The 25,701-nt window shown below is 39.3% G+C and overlaps 1 protein-coding gene across 3 annotated transcripts in view; it reads right to left on the reverse strand.

Moving 5' to 3' along the window:
- LOC117959018 (WD repeat-containing protein 7) overlaps positions 1-25,701 on the reverse strand; it is a 137,022-nt gene that overhangs the window by 108,946 nt on the left and 2,375 nt on the right. For 2 of the 3 annotated variants that reach the window (XM_034895853.1, XM_034895850.1), the window contains exons 4-14: positions 24,553-24,631; positions 21,634-21,808; positions 18,176-18,252; positions 17,772-17,891; positions 17,471-17,616; positions 16,600-16,702; positions 5,971-6,118; positions 4,767-4,882; positions 4,207-4,339; positions 3,164-3,384; positions 957-1,152 (exon numbers count right to left, since the gene is read on the reverse strand). In XM_034895853.1, the coding sequence (XP_034751744.1) occupies positions 957-1,152; positions 3,164-3,384; positions 4,207-4,339; positions 4,767-4,882; positions 5,971-6,118; positions 16,600-16,702; positions 17,471-17,616; positions 17,772-17,891; positions 18,176-18,252; positions 21,634-21,808; positions 24,553-24,631 (1,514 nt within the window). The remainder of the gene's footprint in view (positions 1-956; positions 1,153-3,163; positions 3,385-4,206; positions 4,340-4,766; positions 4,883-5,970; positions 6,119-16,599; positions 16,703-17,470; positions 17,617-17,771; positions 17,892-18,175; positions 18,253-21,633; positions 21,809-24,552; positions 24,632-25,701) is intronic. The other variant, XM_034895852.1, reaches the window with a different exon arrangement.

A 25,701-nucleotide genomic window follows, 5' to 3' on the forward strand; every position in this document is an offset into this window, starting at 1 on the left:
CTCTCTCTCTCTCTCTCTCTCTCTCTCTCTCTCTCTCTCTCTCTCTCAGAAAGGGGAGGTAACCTGGCCCCTTATGACATCATACGGAGTAGATTCAGATTGGCCTATCTGAGCTTTCATTTTCTCAAAGGCAGACCAGGATACCCAGGGCTCGGTTTACTTCTATCACCATTTTTAACCACTGGGATACCATAGGAAGGCTGGGGGAACGCATATTAATGTCAAAGAACGTCATAAAGTGACATTTTTGTGCAACGGCATCTTTAAGGTTTTTAGGAATACACTTTTCATAATATAGCAGGGTGTTTCTGGGTTAACATAATATTATTGTTCAAGTTAACAACTGAGATGCCACTACTGCAATGGCGGTTTTAATAACTTTAGACCGAAAACTGGATTTGTGGGGTTTCTAACTTTGTAAAGTTGAGTTTCCACCAAGCATTCCAGTTCAGATTATTACACATTACAACGGTTATTAGCTAAATTTGAAGGTACCTGGTAATTTTTGGTACCACCTCAGTCAAGGTTCCAAGTGAGCTGAGCCGATACTTGGCAATAGTGAAGACCACTATTGGCCTGTGAGAATTGTCAGTAGCCTGACATGGGACATCTTGCATAACCTGGCATTTTTAAAAAGCTGCATCGCATCAGAGATACTCTCACTGCACTTTCAAAGTTTTCCCAGTTAGCAAATTGAAACGTTTGGAGTGGTTTTCACTGATACAACTGAGGCTTTTTTCTGAAATAAGCAATCATGCGGAGGTTAAAGCAGTTGACGCTACTGAACCTTAAGAAGTAATGGGACACACTAACTTCTGTTGAATAGCAATAGAATAGTAGAGAGAAATATCAGTGGGAATGGATTGTTTTAGAGCTATTTAGTTCATTGTCAACCATTGCCATTGGAAAAAGGTTCAGTAAGGATGGGATCTGCATTTACCCAACGGAGATCTCACCTGTATCCATCTGCCAGACGTAGACGGAGCCGTCAGAGCATCCCACCACCAGGTAGTCATCTGCTGGACGCCACTTGATGACCTGGATGGGGAAGAGGTGTCGCGACGCCAGCATGATGCACTTCCTCTCCCTGAGACTGAGCAGGCCAACGGAGTGGTCACTGGCCACCGAGCACACGCAGTGCTGCACCCGAGTCTGCAGAGGAAACACACCAGTTAATAACGATCATCTAAAGCACTGTACCTGTACTGACAAATTGAAATGTCACTCACAGATGAGTGGAAGAAAAGATAGAATTGAATCTGAATCCTTTAATTTTCTTTTAGGTTTTAATCATTTCAAAGCCTGTGTGTCTAGGATAATTCCAGACTTTGGCTCCTTCTTGTTTAGGGGTTTCACCGAGTTAAGTAGTTGACTATTTCATCCGGTACTCAGCGCTGTGGGCAGTAGTTGACTACTCGTGTAGGATAATTTTAGCAAGTATCACCAGATTTAGAGTAGTTAATGTCTAAAACACCAATGCCTGTATATATTTACATGGTTTCTGGTAAATCCACTCTGATAATATGACCTATCATTACACTTTTTACCAACTCAGTGTTACAGCTGGAGCACCATTTATTTTCTTAACCAATAATTTGTTGCATTAAGCTAAAGACTCTTCATACAACTACTACTCTTGATAACAATACTACCCTGCATGTGATTCATGTGTTGCTTTTAATAGGCGGTGTTAGGCCATTTTAACAATACTAGAGATGCAAATGAATGTCACCTGGTAAAGTTAATTTTTTAACACACTTTGTCAAAAAGATAAGTTTAGACATTGCATGGGTAAAATGGAAACATCTCTGACAAATCATGACAAAGGAGAGCAGAACAGAAAACAAGGACTGCCTATTTCAATGGCACACCAAAACGCATACATTTTAAGTTTGCCTCAAATTGTATTCAAAATTAGCCTAAAAACTGATTTGAGTTTAAAACATTAAAATGTTAAAAAGGACTGAAATTGACTAATGACAAAAACACCTATTGATAAGCCTAAAACGCATACAAAGCCCCTGCTGATTTTGTACATTTGTCCACTGACAAAGAAATGATCAGTCTATAATTTTAATAGTATGTAGGTTCAATTGAACAGTGACAGACAAATAGCACAAAAAGAAATCCAGACAAACGCATGTCAAACACGTTAGAAATTGATTTGCATTTTACATTACTGTTGACATACGTTTGTCTGGGTTTTGTGGTGGTTGTTCTGTCTCGCACTGTTCAAATGAGCCTACCATTGAAACTATAGACTGATCATTTCTTTGTCAGTGGGCAAACAAACAAAACCAGCAGGGGATCTGTAACTATAGAAAGCCAGAGGAACGAGTGGGTATTTTGCCTGGAATTAAAACATTTGATAATGGGGGCTGATTGAAAATGTAGAGGGAGGCAGTTCCACAATTTGGGCCTGGCCACAGAAAAAGCATGTCACCTTTATGCCACAAATGGCTATTTGGGATGGAAAGGAGCAGCGTTTCAGTAATCTAGGGGGGTACAGTAGGGATGTAAAAAGTCACTGAGATATGATAGAGCTAGCCCGTTCAGAGCTTTAAAAAGGAAAAGTGCAGTATTGTAGTCAAATCCAAATAAGAGTAACAGTGTACAAGAGTCAAACTCCAACCTGAAAGCAGGGTTTCTACTGATTTTCTGTCCTTGACTTTATTTAACCATAACCTGATTGGTCAGCAGTGATGTAATGAATTATTCAAAGAAACACATTAGCTCTTACAGATGTTTCTCCTGCAGTATGATTATTGGCTCTGAGAGACATTAACTCTCCGTAGATGCTCGGTAAACCAGCTGTTAACTGAAACAAGACACTGATGTAACTTTTGCTTTAGCGATAACATCTCAGAGAAAGAGCCAAATGGCTTTTTTGTAATATTTTAAAAAAAAGAGAACAGACACAAAACATGAAAAGCATGTGTGCGATAGGTCATTCTCATCAGCATCTGGCATCTTATTTCCACGATAACCGCACAATTGTGACCATTGGATCTTAATATCAGTTTAACGGCATAATGTTGGGTCGTGTGTGTCTGTGCGTTCAACATTTGACCACAACTATATATCATTAAAATTCTCTCCAAAAATAACATCAACCCCGTGGCACAAAAGAAACAAATAAAGCTACATGTCAGTCAGGTCTTACACTGCAGTTTTCAGGTGGGACAATGAGCTGGGTGATCTCTCCTCCGTGGACACAGAAAATGTGCTTCATCTCTCCGGTGAAAATGTCCCAGACGATGACGGAGAAGTCCACTCCTCCAGACACCAGCGAGCGCTGGTCGTAGCGGGGGGAGATCTGGTACGGATACAGGACGCACGTCACCTTGTTCCGGTGACCTCGCAGGGTACGATGGGGCGGCCAGCCTGTGTGGACAGACGCAACACTCAAAATAGATGAAGACATAAGATACGAGGAAGGAAGGCCATCGGAGGACTCGAGGAGGATATTTAAGGGTCATGAGATGCAACCTTTGTGACAGACGATATGTTATTTTAGCAGGAAACCGGGATTCCATTGGTAAACTGCATGCGCATCAGCACCTAAGTAGAGGAATGTTCTTTAATTAATCAGATAGAGAAAAGGAGTTATTTTAGCGGTTCCTCATTATCATGAATGTCTAAGGATCCAAATGTCGTCGATAGATTTATTTTGATTTATTTTTTCAAGTCAAGAGTTATTGATCATATGCGCCCGTCACTAAGATTTTATGGTGTGCAACAACTTTGTTGAAATTGCAAGTAGTTTCTCATCAATAATTGAGGGAAACAAACAGTAAATATCCCATACTATTACACCACAAGATGCATCTTTAGTTCTTGTGTCTACCTGTTCTTCATTAGTCAAGATACATGAGGTTGAGTTGCAATCTGGACAAACAATGCTCTTAATCAGTCATTTATTCTGACACCAGAGAAGATAAATAAGCACAAGTTAAGTAGTGGAGGGCATGTTGACTTACTGATCTGATGATGCTGGATGACACCACTAAAACTGTCCAATCAAGGTGTTACTTGTCAGTCCATCTGAACCCATGTTTAAAGCTCCTAATTTTGTTAATTTATTGATTGCTTAACGTAGATGGCCTGTTTACTGTAAATTGTTGGTCAAACTTTCTTCCAGCGTCTACAATCTCAACACTGGACAGCTTCTTCCTCTCGCTGTCTCTCCCTCCCTCCCTCCCTCACCTCTCCTGAGCATGTGCTCCCCCTGCAGCAGCTGGACAATGGCGGTCTGAGTGGCAGGAACCAGGATGATGCTACCGTCTTCTCTCCCACACACCAGGCGACCCTGAGATGGGATATACACGCTGGCTGTCACCTGCAGGAAAAGAACACACACACACACACAGTCAGAAACCTAACAACCAAACTATAATGCCAGTTATGCAAGTATATCAATTAATAATTATATGCCATTTTCAATTTGTTTTTAGATTTAAACTTTATCTTTGGTATCTTACTTATTTCTAGTATATTTCTTGTATTTTCTGTATCCACCAGCTATGTATCTACCTACCTACCTTCCTATCCATCTTAATATTCAGTGCACACATATAATCTCAAAGAGGATATCCGGAATCCAATCTGGCTTTACCAAGGAGAAACATGAATATCAGGAGCAGAAACAACATATATTCCACCTGTATGGCTATTTCAGCGGTAAATTTAACAATTTCACAAATTCATCTTGAAAGTGCATTCTATAAACATCTCATTTTAGCCAGATAATTTGTGTGAATTCAAACCTTGATGGGTCCATCTTTTCCAGGAAGAGCACTTAGCTGGTCAATGATCCCTGCAGACACGGGGGTCAACTTATCAAACGCCTCCTGGAGGCTGATGGTGGACGACACCTGCAACTCTGCACAGAGACGGAGAGAGGCAGAGATCCAGCCTGAATAAAGCCTTTAAAAAAACAAGTGATGAGTAAAAGTAATAATACACTACACTTGAAGCAGAGAAATAGAACAGAAAAGCAATTTCACGGAGCAAATGTCATATTTAAAGCATGTGACTATTATTGAAGCCATTCTCTACTAACTAAATGGATCAAATAGAACATTTAATTAAAAACCAATGTATTATCATTCCATATTGCATATGGGTAGCCTGTTGAATTTTTATTTGTTGTTATTCTTGTTGTTTAATCAAATTCTGCCAATGAAAAAAACTGTAAATTAAGTCAATTCTACGTGAAGTTGTGTCAATTTGAAATTGAATTTGAAAACTTTCATTTTTACAACATTACATTCATTTTGACCAAATCATGAACCCCGTAAGACACAAAAATGTCAAAATATTTAACTGCCAGTCAGCAGGACTAGTCCCATGACACATTTTGACCACTAGATGTCACTCAGCCTCAGTGTTTCACCACAGTCACAGGGAATGCATTTCGACCACTCCACACGCCAACAAAAAGTAATGGAATAAAGATCAGGGGACCATTTATCAACTATGTGAAGCATATGGACTTCATGGCCAACGAAAAAGAGAAATCAACATGATTTATGATACACTATGCAGGAATCATAGACTTTATATCTTCTATTTCAATGTTGAATTGCAATTGATATATTGTATATATTATTACCAATGGTTTTCCTTTCTTTGTCATATTTTATAAACAGGGAATGAATGTTTTATAGGTGGTTATTTTTGTATAAAGGATTACTAAGAGGTATTACTGATGGCAAGAAGTGTGTTCTTATTAATGTTCTTTTGGTTGATTTTTTCTTTTCAACTTTTTTTATAAACAAATCACTTTCTGTAAAACTAGCTTCTAGATCATTTTTTAAGGGAAAAATGTCGTTCTGTAACGTCACTGTAAGAAAACCAGCGGACTGAGTGTTTTTGTAGTTCATTAAGACCAACAGCGGCAGGCAACACTTCTCTGGGCACTTCTCTCTTCTCTAAATTATTGTGTAATGTCAGCCACGACTTCCTTACCTGTAGCTTTCGACAGCGGCTGCAGAGGCGAGGTGTCTGGGATGCTCCACAGGGACAGTCTGCCCGCTGAGTCCCCCTGGATCAGCAACTTATGGAGGGGCTCTCGTCGGCCGAAGAAGAACCGAGTCACAGGAGGACAGATCAGGAGCTGGAGGATGGGGGGGGGACAGGTCATTATATGAAAGCCTGAAGCGCCAATTCTCCCAAATAACACCTTCAACAGCAGTGTTTCTGGGAATTTCAGCCTTAAATACATCAGAGCACATTTTTCTTAACAATTTGAGCATTCCTTTAAAAGACTGTTAGTTTAGTTGTTCATGCTGTAATGGTTCCAAGTCTGAGAATGTGAAGCTTAAAGGTTTGCTCTCTGGTTGCCTTCAAACAAACAGCAACAACACAGCACACTGCAGGAAAGCAGAACCACACAACTCTGATTCAGCTGGAAATTAACTCCTTACAGGCTGAAAACATGTGCAACTCATTTGGGGCTTTTTCAGCATGTAAGGGCTGATAGGATCAAAAGGTACTGTACATGAAGTCCAGCAGCAGATAAAATGTAGCCACTGTAGAATTCCAGTGATCACCCCCAAACTGTTGATTGACCTATCAGAAAATGTGCTAAATGCTGCACAGAGGAAGGACTGGTGGGGTTAAAACTACAGGTACAAATAGGATGAGGGTCATGTGACTGAAGTTACCAATATAAGTGGCCAACTGTCTTTCCACGTACTGAGGTACCAATATAAAAACTGTGCATGACTACTAAGTCATGTCTGATCTCAATACCTAAACTATTTCCACGCTTTGAACGCTTCGCTGGTTTGCTCAGTTTACGGTCCCTTTACTCACAGGCATAAAGTAAACATCATTTGAGAATGAGTAGATCTAAATAACTGAATCACTTTCAGGAGTCATTCTTTTCTCAGTTCATTATAACCTCTTTGTCAAGTCAAGTCAACTTTATTGTCGATCCTGCAATATGTGCCTGACATACAGAGTAATTGAAAATACATTTTTCTTTGAGCCACAGTGCAATAAGGACACAAGTATAATATAAAAGATAAGTAATATGTACAAATAAGATCAAGAAACATAGGTGATCAATACAATACTGTAATACATTCTAAATAGTGCAAATGTAAGGCAAAATTAAATTGTACAGAAGTACAGAAAACTAAAGATGGCGATATTTAAAATGTGCAGGCTCGGATGCTCCGTTACCATCTCCCAGATGGCAAGAGGCTGAATGTGCATTGACTCACTGAGTAACTGATTCGAGTGGTTTGACTTTGAGAGACGGGATTATTTTTTTATGCCAAAAGCAAGTGGAAATCTCACCTACAGTAAATCTTGAGAGCCTAAACACGACCAGCTTTCGCAACTACGTAGAGCCTTAATCAGTCACATTACCTTCATGATATTTGTCCCTCATCAGGAGGAGTGGATCAGGTGTTATTTACAGTGGTTACCACTATCCATCAACCTTACCTATCCTTTAAAAGTTTCCCTTTGCTCAATTCAGCAGCAGTGGGGTGTTCATGGAAATCATGGACAAGAGCAAGACCTATAGACAGTCAAATGTATTCATCTGGATACATTAGAGCCTGAATGGTTTGAACAGGAAGCTCACCAGGGCTCCAATGTATAAGAAGGACCTAAATAAATGTTTTACTAGGAATCACCAAAATGAGGGCTAATTGTTGGCTCATTACCAGCCATGCCCATATGTGATGTGTCACTCTAGCGGTTTCACAAGCCAGTTATGCTCACAAGGTTTTCCGCACAAGTTGGTCATGTCTGTTTTAGTTTAGTGTAGTGGTGCCTCGTGAGCCCAATCAAAAGTCTGCTGCAACTCATCAATTTTCAACCCTCTTGATAAAAGTGACCTCTACTGGACAAGATAACTACTGCTGGAAGAAAAAATTTCGTATAATGGTGTTTAATGGAGAGAATGAAAGCTTGTGAACCTGTGACCGTGTAAGTAGGATGGGCTGCCATAGTCACAGGAATGGCAGAGGTGTCCGACAATCTGTTAGTTTGGCTCATGTGAGCGCTGTACACAATCACAGAGTATGCAAAGTGCCACCAAATGTTTTTTTTTTTAAACACAAAACACACACACAATCAAACACACACACACACATAGATATAAGATGTGAACAGAAAAATCCAACAACAGTAAGTGTTGTCTTGAGCAGACAGCACAGTGGCAGTAACAGAGAGAGAGAATATCAACCCAAGATAACCTGCAAAAATGTGTTGTGTTTGTTTTAATTGGCTCTGTGATCCAAATGGTTGGTGTTTCTACTCATTCACCTGGATTACATATGGTAAAAACGGTTTGAAGTGGGGTTGTATGTGGTACGAATCCATTGGCACTGTATTACCTACAGTAGATGTCGATCAGCGCATTTGGAGAATTGGACACAGAAGCTTAGCAATGTACTGCAGTGGGGGCAGCAGCAAAACATATTTTAACTACCTAAGAAGAGTCTCTTCACTCTAAGTGAACGCTGTATTTGCAATATTTTCACTGCTTCCCTACAACTATTTCTCCCTGTACACCAACAGCTCCACCTCCAGTCACCAGTTCGTCAAGCTCTTAAAGTTCTCGACAACACCCCCCTGATTAGACTCATCTCTGGTGGCGATGAGTCCGCCTACAGACCACCTGGTGGCACAGTGCAGTCAGAACAACTTGGAATGCTCTGTAGACAGTGGGGATGGCTGTGGCCTTACGGGAGGATGTTGGCCCACCAGACTTCATCATCCTGGGTGACTCCACATTGTGGAGTCTTTTGGCTTCCTGGGCTCCATCTGATCCCAGGACCTCAAGCTGATGTTCAGCTCCCTCATCAAAAAAAGTGCAACAGAGGATGTACTTCCTGAGGCAACGGAAGAGGTTCAACTTGATGAAGACAATGATGGTGCACTTCTACAATGCCATCATTGAGTGCATCCTCACCTCCTCCATTACCATCTGGGACGCTGCAGCCACTGGTAAGGACAAGGGCAGACTGCAGCTTATTACCTCTCTGTTGATAAGGTGACCAGCTGCAATCTGACAGCTCTCCAGGACCTTCACACCTCCAGGACGCTGAGGCGGGCAGCAAAGATTCAAGCAAATGCCTCTCACAAACAATTTGAACCTCTCCCCTCAGGAAGGCGGCTGCAGTCCATCGGGACCAAAACCTCACTTCATAAAAACTGTTTCTTCCCCTCAGCCTCACCAACAAGGTCCTGGACCATCACTGCCATTGACTCTCTCCTTTCCTTTGGGACTACATTTTTTCAATAGTAGAACTTCCATTTTCCATATTATTATGCGGCAGATTAGCTGTTTGGTTCAGATTTTCAGAGGTTTAGGGAAGAGACAACAAATGGAGGAACATTTTAAAAAAGAAGAATAAAGAAAAATGGTTCTGACCGCAATGACAAAATACCATTCACTGTGAAGACAAGGCGGACACCTTCATTAGCCAGGGTATACAGAAGAAGAACTTTTGCAGAAGTAGACAGAATGGGCTGAAAGAGAAAGGGAAAACTCCTGTGAAAAGAAAGGGCTGACTTACAGCAAGGTAACGCAGGGATAATATTAGAAATATAACACTGAAACTTGTATAGATTTTTTTTTAATTTTTTTTTTTATAAATGGCACCAACAGCAGCACATTTCTTAACTTCTGTGTTGTTCCGTTTCTCCAAATTATGGGTGTACCAACAGCCATCTACTGTAGGACTAAGACTAGAAGCACCTCATACAACACCCATTTAAAATATCCAAACTATCCTTTAAATTGGGTGTAATAACTTCAAACATGGTTGTAAGGATAATGTGCATTACCATAGAATTTCTGTTTTCATTCACTACCTAACTCTAATCCCTCACTTTTACTTTTATATTACTGTAAAACTACCGTTATTGGGAGTAAACACTTACTCTAAATGATTTTGAATTAAAAGCCTACGAAGACAGGGATAGATTATGTCTGTGTAAAATAAAAAATGTAACAATTAAGTATGTCATTACCGGCAGATTGTTCACACTGAAACAATGCGTCTTCTCTGCAAACAACTTTATTGATCACATGACTGTATTTGCAATTGAAATAGTAATAAAATAAATTCTAAGCAGCAGAATGGTGAGTATGAAATGCCTCTGTTTCCGTTTAAATGTACATTATCCTAAATTTAACAAGATAAAAATTAAACGTGAATCAAGTGTTTAGTTTGCAGTAACAACGAGCAACATTATTAGCAAATCAAAAATAAGGGAATGTCAGCAATCAGTATTACTAAAATATGATGAACATACTTGTAAATCAAGTAAATGAGCAATAAATGCCCGTCTCTATTCACCTCAACTGCAAAGGCGTGGAAGGCAGTAGAGAAGTTTCTGGACATTAAATATAAATTATTTTAAAATGTTATTCGACAAGAAACCCACCCCTTTTTTAGGACTGCATGCTACATAGACAAAAAACTATAATTAAAAAAAAGACTCACTTATTATTCACAGAAAATTAAAACAAACAACACACTTTTTGCCAACACGTCTGATGACCACACAAAGAAACACCATTTCATCTTGTCCTATCTGTGCCTAAAACTGTGTTGGAAAATAAGAAGGTTGCATCACCAATTTTAATATCTAAATATGCAGATGCATTCCACGGTTGGTGTATGGTCTTTACCTAAATGTTTTCACAGCAACTACATTTCAACTTTGGTGTCTCTTTTATATTGAATATGCATAATTAGTGTTTATACTTTGTGTTTGAATTTTACAGACAGACTTATAAACCTTTTAGTCCAAAGGGACAGGTTCCTGTTGAAGATAAGCAACCAAATTTAACCCAAAATGTCATGGCATTTCTGTAACACCTTTTTGCATTTGGCTTATCATAAACTCAGGGACTCAGCAGGTCATTATTTTGTTAAAAAGCAGCTTGGGTACTTTGCATGAATCTTCATCAGTATGAAGACAGATGAGGTTGATGGTGCTTTTAGAGTAAGAGTTTTCTTTTAGTGGGAAGAGAGCATGAAATCAGGTGAACTAGAATGAGTTCAGTCTCTCAGTCAGGCAGTAAGGAAACCCAAGACAGGAGCAAACAAAACACGCAGTTTACTTTCAATGTCATCAACTCAGCGGCTTACACTTCTATTCCAACACTTTGAAAATGAGTAAAGGCTAGATGTAACACCTAGTAATTACTTCTCCTGGATATCCTTTTTTTAGCTGACTTCCAGACATTACCATTTTAATTTTTCTGCTAATTATGGTGTTCCTCCAGAGTCCATTTTTGGCCCACTTTTGTTTTTAATATTCATGCTCAGATCAGGTCATATAGAACAAAGGTTGTCTTTATATCAGTAAGTAAAAACACTGATAATGTGATTTTATGCATCAGGATCTGTCTGAGGTCTGAACAGGTGATTGTTTGTTCAATCGCAATTTAAACTAGGTTCCCAATAGAGTAACAAGTATCAAGTTAAGGTTTAAAATATATAATTTGATCATCTTTAGAAACAAAATAATGGCGACCCGTTACCGGATAAGCGGATGAAGATGGATGGATGGACGGATTGTTAATAATCGAATCCCATTTGTCTACGTACTTATACTTCTTACTAAACCATAAACTTTAGTCACACTTGCAAATGCCATTTTTGGGTTTCTAAAGATATTTCTCTATGAATAATAGTTTTTCAGAGGAGACATTTACAACACTAAATAGCAAGTGGTCAAATTCCCTCTGAGCCATTCTGAAAAAAAAAAAAAAAAAGGATTCAACACATTTTGAAATGTAAGCCCTACAGATATTAGTTAATCTGGAATATTAAACTGTGCAAACATTAATTCTCAGCTCGGTTATGTTGAGTAAATTCGCATTAATCACGATACCACAGAGTCCTTTGCGTTCTCATAAAAGGCATCTACATTAAAAAGACAACTCTTCCTTAAGAAATTCAACCATTATTTTGTGTCTGTACTATTTATTATTAGTATGGGGGCTTAGAAAGGCTCAAAATACCCTACATAAATACTTACACGACCTCCCTATTTACAGTATTACCAAGGTGCAGAGTGAATGTAAGCCACTGAGTGGACGTCTGTGTTTTCGCTGCCGTTCTCACAGTTTGCGCCTCTCATCTCAGCTCATTACTTTCTAGCTGAGCTGCAAAGTCACAACTCTAAAATACCAAAAACAATTTAACATTTTCAGCCCGTTTCATCTCAAAAGCTAGAGGACATTTAAAACCTCACACTGAGCTTAACTCTTGCACACAACTATCTACACCTGACACCAACCTCACTTAAAAAGGACCATACCAAAGTGTTGTTGTTGTTTTTTCTTCACGGATTCGACCATAAAATTCAACAGAATATTAAAATGATTACTTAAAGAGGTGTAACATGTAATATATTTACTGTACTGAATCCAAAAATAACCACAATATGTCGTCAGTTATTAAAGAAACATGCCAAGCTGAAATACTATTGTTTCGGACAACAATGCTAAAGCCGGTATTCTTTCTTTTTAAATTTCCCGTTCAGTGACAGAATGTCTGTTAGTGTTTTGGTATGTGTGTTGTTATCACCTGCCCAGTTTAACAGCCGGGCCATGCCGCCAGATGGTCTGTAAAAACGTACAGCTGTAGTACAGCATGGAAGCAGCAAATAAACAAACGGGATCAACCAAGATAAATTCTACCAAACTAAAATACCTGGGTAAATATTGGACATATACTGTATTTGAAAGATGGTGACAGCTTGGCTTATTTCCTCCTCAAAACGTAAGCATTAAGATCCAAGCTAATTTATCAAGCCAACTCGAGACGGGCCTTTTCACCATTTCAACATTTGTGTACTCACATTGAATTAAATAGTAATAGGAGTACTCAAGTTGCTTACTGGCAAAATCAATTGAGTAAGCCAATAAAGCGATTGTGAATGGTCATGGCTAACGCCGGCATGCTAACAAGCCGTAACAGCGAACGTTACTGGCGGACCAGGCAAGCGGGTAGCTGCTTTTATTTTTTACAACATGTAGCTTGTTCAGCGGCCGTAGCCAACAACAGTAAGTAATTTTAAGCTAAGAAAGGGTGGCTTTGAATCGGGTAGAGAGGACTGTGAGTTTGCACGGTTTCTAGCGGTAGTTGCCGTAATTTCAAGCCAAGAAAGCGTGGCCGTCAGTAGGGTAGAGGGGACGGCGAGATGATGATGTTTTAGCAGTTGTTGCAGTAATAGTGCGTTCCATTTACCTCAAAACTCTGAAGCAGGAGCTGGGAATGAGGTCCCACCAGAGTTGAATGCATTCCATTTATAAGTCGGATTTTCATTGTTTTCTTTAGCTCCAGCGCTTTTAGCCACTGTTAGCAATACCAGTTGATACCGTATTACAGCTTATTTTTTTTTACAACAGGTCCAAAGAAATTGAACATGCCTGGGATAACATCTGATTTAGTGAGACACAAATGAGACGGAAGTGCTTGTAACTTTGTGTTACTACAGCTTTCACAACTGTTGATAAAGGGGGCAGCCATGTTGGATTTTGAACTCGGGCTACTGCGAGATTGTCCGAGTCTCGAGTTTGAAAATCAGACGTTAGGGGGCGTGTTTCAGACTTTACCCTTTGAAAATCTGAGTTCCAGGTACTCTCTCCAGTATTCGGGATTTGGACTGCAGTCTAAATTATAATTATTTACAGCTCTAATGTTTTGGAACTGTGATCATGCAGGACTATGTTTGCAGTGCAAATTCTGAAAACAAAAATGGTGCATTTAAGTATGCTGTGAATTCTGGGGTTAATTTTACAAATCAGTATGGGACATATGCAAACACCATATATTTTGCAGTAATTTATAGAGGGAACCATGTATAGTCAATGAGCTAAAACATGCTCAATCATTGGTATGGTCCTTTAAAAATATTATAATCCTTTACTTTCATTTGATGGTGCAGAAAATCTAACTTTAACCATTTTGCACATCCCCATCAAAATATTTGGCTTGATTTTTGTAGAAGACATGCAAAATGTCCTGAGTTTGTAATTAATGACTCTTTGATTCTAAAAGGTTACATATTTTCACCAATGCTAGTAAAAGCTGGTGTAATAGCTTTAAATTATTTCCATTTTAGCTTTAGCAGCTCAGCCAAAAAGATGAACCTTCTTCCCGCTTTTAGTATTCAGTGTGCATTTTCTGGAGCTTACTGGTGCCTCTAGAGGCCGGTGGTGGTATAGCAGCTCTGGAGTGTAGAGCTCCAAGTCGCACCCGCTGGCAGGGAGGCACATCACCTCCACAACCACTTCCTCCTCCTCACCTCCTTCTCCTTCCTTCTGAGAGGAGTCAGGAAGTCAAAGGAGGGAGGGGGCACGGCAGCATCCAAGGACAAAAATTTAACAAAAGGAACAACAACAACAAACAAAGGCACACACCACAAATAAGTACCTACACACAAACAATATAATAAATAATAGATACACATATAACAACAACAGAAACCACCAAACACCAAGGGTCAGGCTCACGCACATGGATAAAGCATGGCCATTAACCATCTTTTAAAGGGTACTGATAATTAAGCTCTTCTTAGTAAGTAACAATACTATGTAGTAGTATATTTGAACATTTCAATTACATTTATTTGAAATTTTATTTCAAATAAAATGCAACACTTTTGTTTTTGCCCCCATTTTTCATGAGCTAAAGTCAATGATCTAAGACTTTTTCTATGTATACAAAAGGCGGATTTCCCACAAATCTGTATAAATCTGTCTAGTTAGCACTTCTCCTTTGCCGTTGTATACCAATCCAGAGCATCCCAAACATGGTCAATGGGCGACATGTACGTTGAGTGTGCCGGCCATGCAAGAACTTGGATGTTTTTAGCTTCCAGGAACTGTGTACAGATCCTTGCAACATGAGACAATGCATTATCATGCTGCAACATGGGTTGATGGTTATGGATAAATGGCACAACAATGGGCCTCAGGATCTCGTGACATAAACTCTAAATGCCCTCAATAAAATGCACCTGTGTTTGTTGTCCATAACATACGCCTGCCCATACCATAACCCCACCGCCACCATGGGCCACTCGACCCACAACAATGACATCAGCAAATTGCTCCCCCACACAACGCCATACACGCGGTCCGCCATCTGCCCTGTACAGTGAAAACCGGGATTCCTCCGTGAAAAGAACACCTCTCCAAAGTGCTAAACGTCATCAAAAGTGATTCGAGACCCCAATGAGGACGAGGAGCTGAAAATGCTGGATGTGGAGGTCCTGGGCTGGTGGGGTTGCATGTGGTCTGCGGTTGTTGGATGCACTGCCAAATTCCCTTAAACGTCTTTGGAGACGGCTTATTGATATTATAGAGATTTGAACATTCAGTTCAAGGGCAACGGCTCTGGTGGACATTCCTGCAGTCAGCATGTCAATCGCACGCTCCCTCAAAACTTGCGACATCTGCGGTATGTGTGGTGTGATAAAACTGCACATTTTAGACAGATTTGTGAACAATATTTAAGAGAAATAGGCCTTTTGAGTACATAGAAAAAGTCTTAGATCTTTGAGTTTAGCTCATAAAAAAGGGGGGCAAAAACAAAAGAATTGTGTTTATAATTTTGGTCAGTGTATATACTTAAAGGCTGTTCTTTGATGTCTCATTTTGCCAAACGGGCCAGTGTACTGAGCTCTGCTGAGAGTCTACAACATATCCAATCAGTTATATTAACTTACAGAGTTGCTCTGAGAGGATTCTCTCTCCTTCACACCTTTAAGATATCACTTGGTCTAACGTGCTTGACATAGACACTGACGCTCCTTAATCAAATCAAGCACTAATTAATACAAACAAAACACAGTTAGACTGCCAACACAACACCACGGGACAACTACACATTGTCCAGCCATTGTACAGATCCTTATTTAATGATTGTTTAGCTAGAATAATGCTATTTAGATTGTTTAAGCTATGTTTGACCAACAGGGCCCTGATCAGAATGGTAGTTCAGTTCAGTACAAGACCGGTTTTCAGTTTCCTCTATGAACCAACTAATTACAGCCCAACTGGCATAATTACAGTCTACTTTTTTGTATGTACGTTACACAAGTTCAGAAGTGCAAGTTTCACACAAAAGGTTTTACCAGTGTGACGGTTTTTTCCTTTACTAAACCATGCTAGTCAAGTTATCCCAGCTCATATTGCTAAGATCATCACTATGAAAAAACACAAAAGACCTGACCCCACCCACCCCCCCCATATTAATAAGTTTCCCTGTCGAGTATATTTTTATCTCTGACAAGTACCTCAAACAGCCGAATCATTAGCAACGGCATCTGTCTGTTCTGGAGGACAAATTGGGTTTAAAATGACCAAGGTAACTTCCAAAGTAAGTAGGGAAAACCTCAACATATCCTAATAATAATAAGAAGAAATAAAACAGCTAAAACTATACAACATCATGTCTTTTTCTGGTATGCAAGCAGGAGTGTACAATATAACACATTCCAAGTGGGTGCACGTTCCAAGTCTGTGCAACAATCCATTTTAAATATTATTTAATATACAAAAATTTCAAAAGCTTAATTGACAGAGTGAAGGAACAAAGGACTGACCTGTTTGTCTAAACGGTCGGCAATGCTGTAGACCAGCGGCGGGATGGAGCCTTCTTTGGTTTTCCCAACATCACTGCGGAAGTGTTCACTAGCAGGCAGGCAGCTGAGGAATACAAACACACACTATGGGTCTAAGTTTACGCAATTTGTGTGGCACACACAATCAGAAAAAAACATTTTAAACGCCTGTGCTTGTATAGCCCCATCTAAAATTTCTTTCAATGAATGAAGTATCTATCTATCTATCTATCTATCTATCTATCTATCTATCTATCTATCACTTTAGCTGAGTATGACTGAGTCTGTGCTCTTCTTCTGTGGTGTTCACACCATCAGATGATACTTAAAAGTCATGTAAAGCCGTTTTTCTACAACATAGTATGGCTCGGCTCAACTCTTTTTTTGGTTTTCCATTACCTTCCTAATTAAATAAAAGGTTAAACTAAGCAAACGTTGTGGGTACTTTTTATTCACCTTGTTTGTCATTCCGAGCGAGCTCAGCGGATAGTAGAAGGTAGAAAACATTGCAGGCAAATGACCAGTAAGTGAGAATTGTGAATGGGTTACCACCATTTTTGCATTCACTCAATCAAAAAGTGCAGACATTTCTTTATTTGGTTGCTAATGAAAGGGTTTTACGTGTGTCGCCCCTCAAAATGACAGCAGTGTCACGTGCCATTGCTATGGCAATCAGCTGAGAATCCCACCTCCACTTTAGGGGTACTATCCACAGTGGAAAACGAAAAGAGAAAAGTACTGGTACCAAAAAAACTGAGTCGAGCATAGCCGAATGCTGCGTTTCCACTGTAGTGTATAGCTCATACACTACAGTGGAAACACAGCATTCGGGCCAGAGGAGCAGCAGGTTTACCTGGCAGGCAGCTTGTAGATGTAACTGCAGCCGTCTTCGGTCCAGATGATGACTTTGTCTGCGGCGATGAACTCTCCTCCGGTCCAGGCCTGGTCGCTGTCACTGGACACTGAGCAGAGCAACGAGTAGTCGCCTGCATCAAACACCTGACGCCACACGAGAAAAAGATGCACACATTTCTATTCATGTAGTACAGCTAAGGCCAGGTCAGACTGGGGCAAAACTGCATGTCCACGGCTCACACAGTACTTAAGTAGTTGGAGCGGAGTATTACTTAGTGGTAATTAATGCAGGTTCTTACCCTCCAGTACTTGGAGCAGACAACCAGCAGGCTGCTCTGAGTAAATGTACAGAAGGAAATACTCTGACATCCCTGACAGTAGATGGGTTTGGATTCTTCTTCAAACACAGGGTCCAGGTCCTGAAAAAACCCACCACCAACAAATTAGAGCCTGAGCCGATACACCAATTAATATTTGAGATTTAATAAATAGGTCATGACATTTTAGGTAAGGATTTGTTTTTACATACATATTGGAATTGTATTAGGGAAAATATATGTAAGGTGTATTCATCCATTATTATAACATTCAAATGTTCCATAATAGCCCTAGAAATATCTGTGAAGACCTGTGTTCACTTTAACTTGAGTTTACACATCTATCCGGCAGTATACACAGCTGAAGTATTTGTATGGCGGTATACCTGAATCCTGCTGACCTCAGCTGTGATGATCCAGACCTTCAAAATCCCAGTCACTGACACTGCAACCACTGTGTCCTCTACATTAGGACAGAGAAACCACCAAATCAGAGTTAAGGCCTCAAGATAATAATAAAAACTTTGCTTGGTAGCATGTTTACATATATTCATTAAACATGTAAGAGTAATGTTACCATTTACCATAGAATCATGCAAACATTTGCTTGAACATAAGCATTGGTAACATCTCTATTCGTAGCGCCATTATTTTGCATCAGGCTTGTTTCATTAAGCTTTCAGCCCATTTATAAAACAAAATCTCTATTAAAACCATGGTGCTTTAAAAACTCACTGCTAAAAGGGGGATATTTTGTATTACTATATTTTATTTATTCGCCCTATTAAATTATTATTTGAGAGGCTCTTAAGCTAACTTGCAGGGGTTGCATCATGAGCTTCTCATCTCCTAAGAACAGAGATAACTTACAAGGTAAAGATAAAAGGTTTCTTGTTATTAGAATTTAAACCCTAAAGGTGCAGAAACCTTTTGTGCTGATTTTTAGTTATTATATGTTGTAAGTTGCAGCAGCTCAAATTCCCCTGAGCTGGAATGAGCTAAAACATGAAACTCAGACCAATAACTCGAGTGGCCATTTGAGGCAACAGATCCCTAGTGTTAAAAAGCCCAACTTTACAGCAGAATTAAGCCCGGTTACAGCCTGGTACAAAAAAAACAAACAAAAAAACAGTGTTTGTCTCTATAGCCAAGTTCACCCTTCATGACAACTTTGGGAAAATATATTCAATCAATCTAAATGTATTTATATAGCACTTCACAGCAACCAGAAGGTATCCAAAGTGCTTAACATGAGAAACCAAGAGTTAAAACCTATACAATAGAAAGAGCGAACATAGAAAACAGTAAAATGAAGAAACAGAAGAATGAAATTGTCACACCACTGCTACGTATTAAAAGCCAGACTAAACAGATACGTCTTGAGTCTGGACCTAAAAAGAGTTACATCTGTAATAGTGCGAATATCAGGTATGGGGAAAAAATAAAGATATCGATACAGCATTGGCGCTGAGGTTTTCTGTGGCAATACTGTAGGTATACACAGGTGCCAGGCATCGATCTTTTATTATATGTGCGTTGGCCAGTTTTCTGCTTTATAACCCCATTTTGGGACATCATTTGAAATTGGGAAAGCATAGAAGTTGGAAAAAACGATTATAAATTGCAATATATCACAGAATATTGCAATATGTTTAATATCCCAATAATATAGTATTGTGGCCTAAGTATCATAAAGGGACTAGTGATTCCCAACCCTAGCGAACAACAGTGGGTAACTTGTTCCAGAGTCTTGGGGCAGCAACTGCAAAAGAGTTAAAATGTTCAGAAAATTACTCTGGGGTCAGACCATTTACGGCCTTTAAAACAAACAATAAAGTCTTAAAATCTGTTCTAAAAAGCACAGGGAGCCAACGTAGAGTTTAAAGAACGGAAGTGATATGTGCACGTCTAGATATGTTTGATAAAAAGCGAGCAACAGCATTTTGCACAAGTTGAAGATGTGACATGAAGGTCAGACCAACAGAAAGAGCCTTACAGTAATCCAACCTTGAACTAATAAAAGCATGAACTCCCTTTTCTAGATCATGCCTGTTAAGGAAGGCCTTAACTTGAACCAGGAGACGAAGCTGGAAAAGCTCATCTTAACAACATTACTGATCTGCTTATCAAATTTCATGCTGCAATCAAAAATAACCCCAACGTTTTTGTCCTAGTGTAAAATACCAGAGCTCCTAAACTCAAAGCTGGACCATTTTGCATGCCTGAAGTACAGAAAATACACTCCGTTTTATCTTGATTCAAATTAAGAAAGTTTTCTGAAAGCCACAACTTAATATCAGTGATACAACTAAGCAGGAAGTTTAGTGTGACACTGTCGTTTGCTTTCATAGGCAAATAGATTTGCAAATCATCTGCATAGCAATGAAATAACACGTTGTGCTTTCCTATAAAGGCAGCATACATAAAGAAAACAGAATGGGGCCAAGAATTGAGCCATGGGGTACCCCACAAGACAGGGTAGCAACTGACGAGGAGAGGTCATCAACCATAACAAAAAAGCTCCTATTTGCCAAATAGGAGCTAAAACTTGTAAATGCCGAGCCTCTGAGGCCTACAAATTGCTCAGGGAAAGAGAAGAGGACTGCATAGTCCACTCTGTCAAACGTGGAGTGACAACACTGTGGTGGTTCAGTGCATGTGGAATGGAACACAGAGAGAATGTTATCTGGGGAAGAGGGAGAGACCAAACCTTCTTAACATAAAACTGTCCACCCACAAACGCAGAAGCGAACTCTCCAGCTGAAGCTGAGGAGACAGGCTTTATAGCGTGTGGTGGGACACTGATCTCAAACCTGACAGGGAAGTGATACCAGTTTGTTATTTCTCCAAGTGAAACTGAAAGCCCATAAGAGATGATGAGATCCAAGGTGTGGCCTAGATGATGTGCCAGCCCTTCCACACATTGGTTAAGTTTAAAAGAGTTCAAAAGTGTTTTAAAATCAGGAGCAAGTGGGTTTGATTTATTTAGGAACAACATCAGCTAAAAACTAACATATAAAATCCTTGTTGAGTTTTGGTGGGCAATAAACAACTGCACACGATACAAGAGAATCCAGGTCAGCCACAAACAGGCTGAAAGTTCTGCATAATTAAGAGCGTGCCGCTTTGAGTGACAAGTGGCTGTAGTCACAGGGCGTCAACATAGAACGTTGGCTTCATTCTGCCCCCCTCAGCTCCATCCACACTCCATTTCCATTTTTTCCAGGCACTGACATCAAATTTAGTTTACAGCATTGTGGGATTGTGATTAACATTTCTACCATAAATATGCAAGCTTGGTCAAAAAACAGGGCTGTCATCAATCAAAACTTTGCAAAGGGTAGGACTTTTTGGAAATTTGCAAAAACTCACTTTTAAAAAAAAGATTGTTTCCCTTTATTAGTGACAGTGGATAGACAGAAAAGGTGGGAGAGAGATGGGGGATAACACGCAGCAAAGGGCCGCAGGTCAGACTCAAACCCGGGCAGCTGCAAAGGACTCAGCCTACATGGGGCGCACGCTCTTACCGGGTGAACTAGAGGTCAACCCTACTCAAATTTTATATACGTGGAAGACGGCAGATACTGTACGTGTAGCTTACTAGACATAAAAATCTTGTCAATTGTCTTTGTGGATTGATTTGAAATTACTAGAATACAAGCTGAAAAACAGCAGATAAGTAGGGCTGTAGTAAGGGGGGGAGGGGCAGAATGATAAAAATCTGACATAAACCAAACTGGATTCGAATTAAAATCAATATTAAAATCAACCAAACTTGCCTGGAGAAACCAACCCCATCAGTTTAATCTTCAAAATCCAGCACCACCTACTGTATGTCTCTTACCTTGTGTTCGGTGGGATCGGATGATGCTCATGGAGCTGATCCAGTCAGGAGAGATCTTGGACACCAGGGAGTACAGGACCTCCAGGCTGGTGGCATCCACCACAAGGATTTCTGGGTAGTGGCCATTGCATAGCAGACGTGCCTCCCTCTCAGTGCCGATGGTGAACTGATAGAACTGGAGTACCACAGAGGAGGAGAAGACACAGGTAGACAGAGTGGGAGACACAAAAAGGTGAGGAGAGATGGGTAGAGGAGGAAGAGTCAAAAAACTAAATGTTAGCCTTCCAGCCTGTCAAAGGGCCATACGACTGCCATTTTTGGTATGCTATAAATATGAAACATTTGAAGGATGGGATTTCCATTGGCAGTAGTATCATAGTGATTAAAAAGAAGCGAAATAGAAGTGATTGGATGTAGTTAACTAGTGAATGAAAAGACTATTTGGTTTAAAAAGAGAAACTGAGGTGGAATTAGTGCTATGAAAATGTAAATCAAGATGAATTTGCCATAAAGTATTACAGTTATTGGACACCATTGGCGGCTGCCCGTGCTGCTAAGCCTGTGTATTGAACCGTTGAAACGGGTGGCAACAACTGGGCATTGAGAGAGTAATGAGCGATATCAAAGGTAAAGGTCTGTGTCGAGCCAATACGTTTTGAAAGGGAAATGGCCAATGGGAAAACCTCAAGACGCACATCCTTACGCTCTCTCAAACCGATGGTGGAACTTCCTCAGTTAGTGACTCAACAACAGAATTTTGAGTTCTTAGGGCTGATACTTTCCACCTCTGGACCACAGGTAACAAAATACTCACGTTTCTTTTTGTCGTTTTTCTTTTTGTTGTGTATTTTGTATTTTTAGTAGTTTTTAAAAATCGGTATTTTAATGTGGCTACTTAATATGCCGTGAATGACGCAATACTTTGTTCGCCTTCTTCATTCTTGATGATGCTGGTGGTATTATTTTGCAACAGCATCGTTTCATTGCAAATGAGGCATACATGACGACTGCACAGCCTGCTTATCAGTCTATTCATCATTAAAGCTGGGCTTTTCCACGTCAACTTTTCACTTCAGCCTCTTTGACAGTGACATGTTTACCTGACAACAGCCATTTATTACTGCAACTATTTTCCACCAATCAGGACGCTGCATACTACAACCATGTTTCAGTAATTACAGACTTTAACCATCACTCCTCAAAGAACAGCCTCCAAATTTGAGATCTTTTTTTGTTTAGATAAAGAGCCAATCATCATTATGGAGTTTCCATGTTTTTTTAGTAGTTTGCTCAAACTAATCAAGTAAAAGAAATAGCATTAATTCAGTAAGAAAGTGAAAACAAGAATAGGTATATAAGGTATAAATTCATTTTACTTTTTTTATTTAAAAAGTCTAGCTCCAGAGTGTCTGCTTAGAAAAAATCTGGCCCCTGGAAAAATGTATTTGATGAAATACAGTGACAAATGACCAGCATCTAGGCTGCCTATCGTGCACAAACCAACATGTTTTGTGGCATTGCTAATTTTTGTCTACCACTAGCAACCCGTAGGACAACGTTAATAGGACACTGGCTAAATTAATACATTTAATTAGCTCATACGGGCTACTTAGGTGTGTAGAAGCTAGCGGATAATCTGGGCTGTGAACATTAGTCAAATGTATCAGGAGAGTGAATAGTAAAGGGAGAGCTCAGGTTTTTTGGAGAGCTTGTGTGACATGTGTTATGTTATTACAATTGTATAGATGTTTATACATTTTTATAGATTTTTCTGTAATTAAAAACTAAATAATTTTGAATTTATGACCCCTTGTCATATTTTCACTACATTGGCAAGATCCCTCCTGCCCCGCTTTTTTAAATGTAGCCAAGTAACTTTTACTTATAGTACATTTTAAATGAACTTCTTATTCATTTTACTTGAGTAATTCTTCTTTAAAGTATTCTTACTTTTAATCGAGTACAATATGTTAGTACTTTTTCCACCTCTGCTGTGGTCCAGCCCAAAAATAATACAAAAAAATCCGTAATTTGGTTATATAATTGTTAATTATGGTGCTGTTAGATTTGTGCTAGACTGCCATTTAATAAAAGCTGCATGCAGCAGGCAGGAGAGCAACTTGTTTTTTAAATGTAGTGAAAACTTTGGTTTTCAAAGCTATAGTGACAGCTGTAGTGTAGTTTATGTCTCCCCCATGAGGAATACTAAATAACAACAATTCCGTCGGTGCATGCACATCACACAAGCCTTCTGTGATCGCATTTCACCCCCCACTCCTCCACACAGTTGCTAGTAGCCAAGAAGGACACGGAGGATTAAAAAAAAAAAACATGAACTCTTCAGAAGAGGTAATTATCTTTACTCAAGTCCACCAATTTCTAAACACAGCTGAGCTGATATTCTTAATTAGCTTTGTATCAACTCCTCTGGCAATGGCTTAAAAAGTTGAAAAGTTACGCATTAGATTGAAGCAGAATATTTATATAAAACCTTGTTTTTAGAATTTGGAAATGATTAAATCTATGTTTATTTTTAATACTTAGAGTTGTGGTCTTTACAACACTTTGGAATAATTGGGAATGTTTGGATAACACCGGAAGACGCCGGAAACAGTCCTACCACCACTAGAATCTAATTCAATACAATACAATACAAAAAGCGTTATACCAAAAATATCAGTTTAGTATCATATTTATCCACAACTATGCAGAAATAGCGAAAAAGTGAATAGAGATGCAATAAAAAATGAGAAGAAAAAAAAAGAAGAAAAAAAAACTGCACCGCCACCAAATGTTGATTTAGAACTTGAATGTCAATGTTATGAATCAAGCTTGAAACTATTCGGTACAGCCATATTGAATACCAGCTTTTATTTGAAAATATAGGGAATGAAAATAAAGGGTAAGTATGTGTCTTACCTGTATGCCAGTGTGAGCACAGGCCAGCTTGGTGAACTCAATACAGCGTCCATCGTTCACATCCCATAAACACATCTCTCTGGAAACATGACCAAACTTAAGTTAGACATAAATATGGAGGAATGACCTGCAGTTAAACTCTCATCCTAGTGTTTGTATCTAGAAATTGTGTATCATCTCTTCTATTTGATTGAGATTAAAGTGTTGTGCATATGGTAGTCTTGCATTGCCAGACCTTCTGGCTAGTCCACACAGCATTCCGGGATGGGAGAAAAACATGCTCTGGTACGTTGGCATTTCTTTAAACCAATCACAATCGCCATGGGCGGTGCTAGGAAAAATAACCAGGAAGGAACTTGTTTGGGTGGAAAGTGTATTTACAAAAGTTGTTTTTGTTGTGCGAGAGAAAACTCAGATTAAAAAGATAGTCTAGCTATCTGTCTGGGGTTACTGCAGAGATCTGAGGAGCTGTTAACCATAGTCCTTATGAATCCACCAGAGTTTAAAATTCCAAAACAAATTAAGCAGAAGGAAACGGATATCGGCCGGAAAGACATGCATCCGTCGGAATTTCCAGCGACACCAGAGCAAACCCGGAAGTGGAACGTCGTAGATATAGACTATGTGTACAGTAACCGACAATTACATTAAGCACAGTTAAATATATATATATGCTTTAAATACAATATTGATAGTTTATTCCTTTTAACAGTGATAACAATTACAATGGTATGTATAGAGCACATTTAACCAAGAACAAATGTTGGCCAAAGTGATTTACAGAGACTCTTCATTCAATACTCTATTGAGTACTCTATTGAGTTTTTTTCTTTATTTTCGGCTTCTGAAATGTGAGTAGATTGTAGTGTATTTACTCCTCTATGAAAGTTAACTGAATCTCTTTAAATTGTGAAAAAAACAAGCCATTTGAGGATGTCATATTGGGCTTTGAGAAAAACTGTTTTGTTTTTTTACCATTTTAATGGCCAATCAACTAACTGGATTAATCCAGAAAATAATGGAAAGATTAAATTGAAAATGATCATTAGTTGCAGCCCTTTTGCAGATAATTCCTCAAATGTCTTAGTCCTTTTTGTCAAGTCAAAAGCCCAAAAATGAAAAACCCAAGCCGATAACAGTTCATCCTGT

This window comes from Etheostoma cragini, chromosome 16 (assembly GCF_013103735.1).
Source record: "Etheostoma cragini isolate CJK2018 chromosome 16, CSU_Ecrag_1.0, whole genome shotgun sequence".
Classification (NCBI taxonomy): Eukaryota; Metazoa; Chordata; class Actinopteri; order Perciformes; family Percidae; genus Etheostoma; species Etheostoma cragini.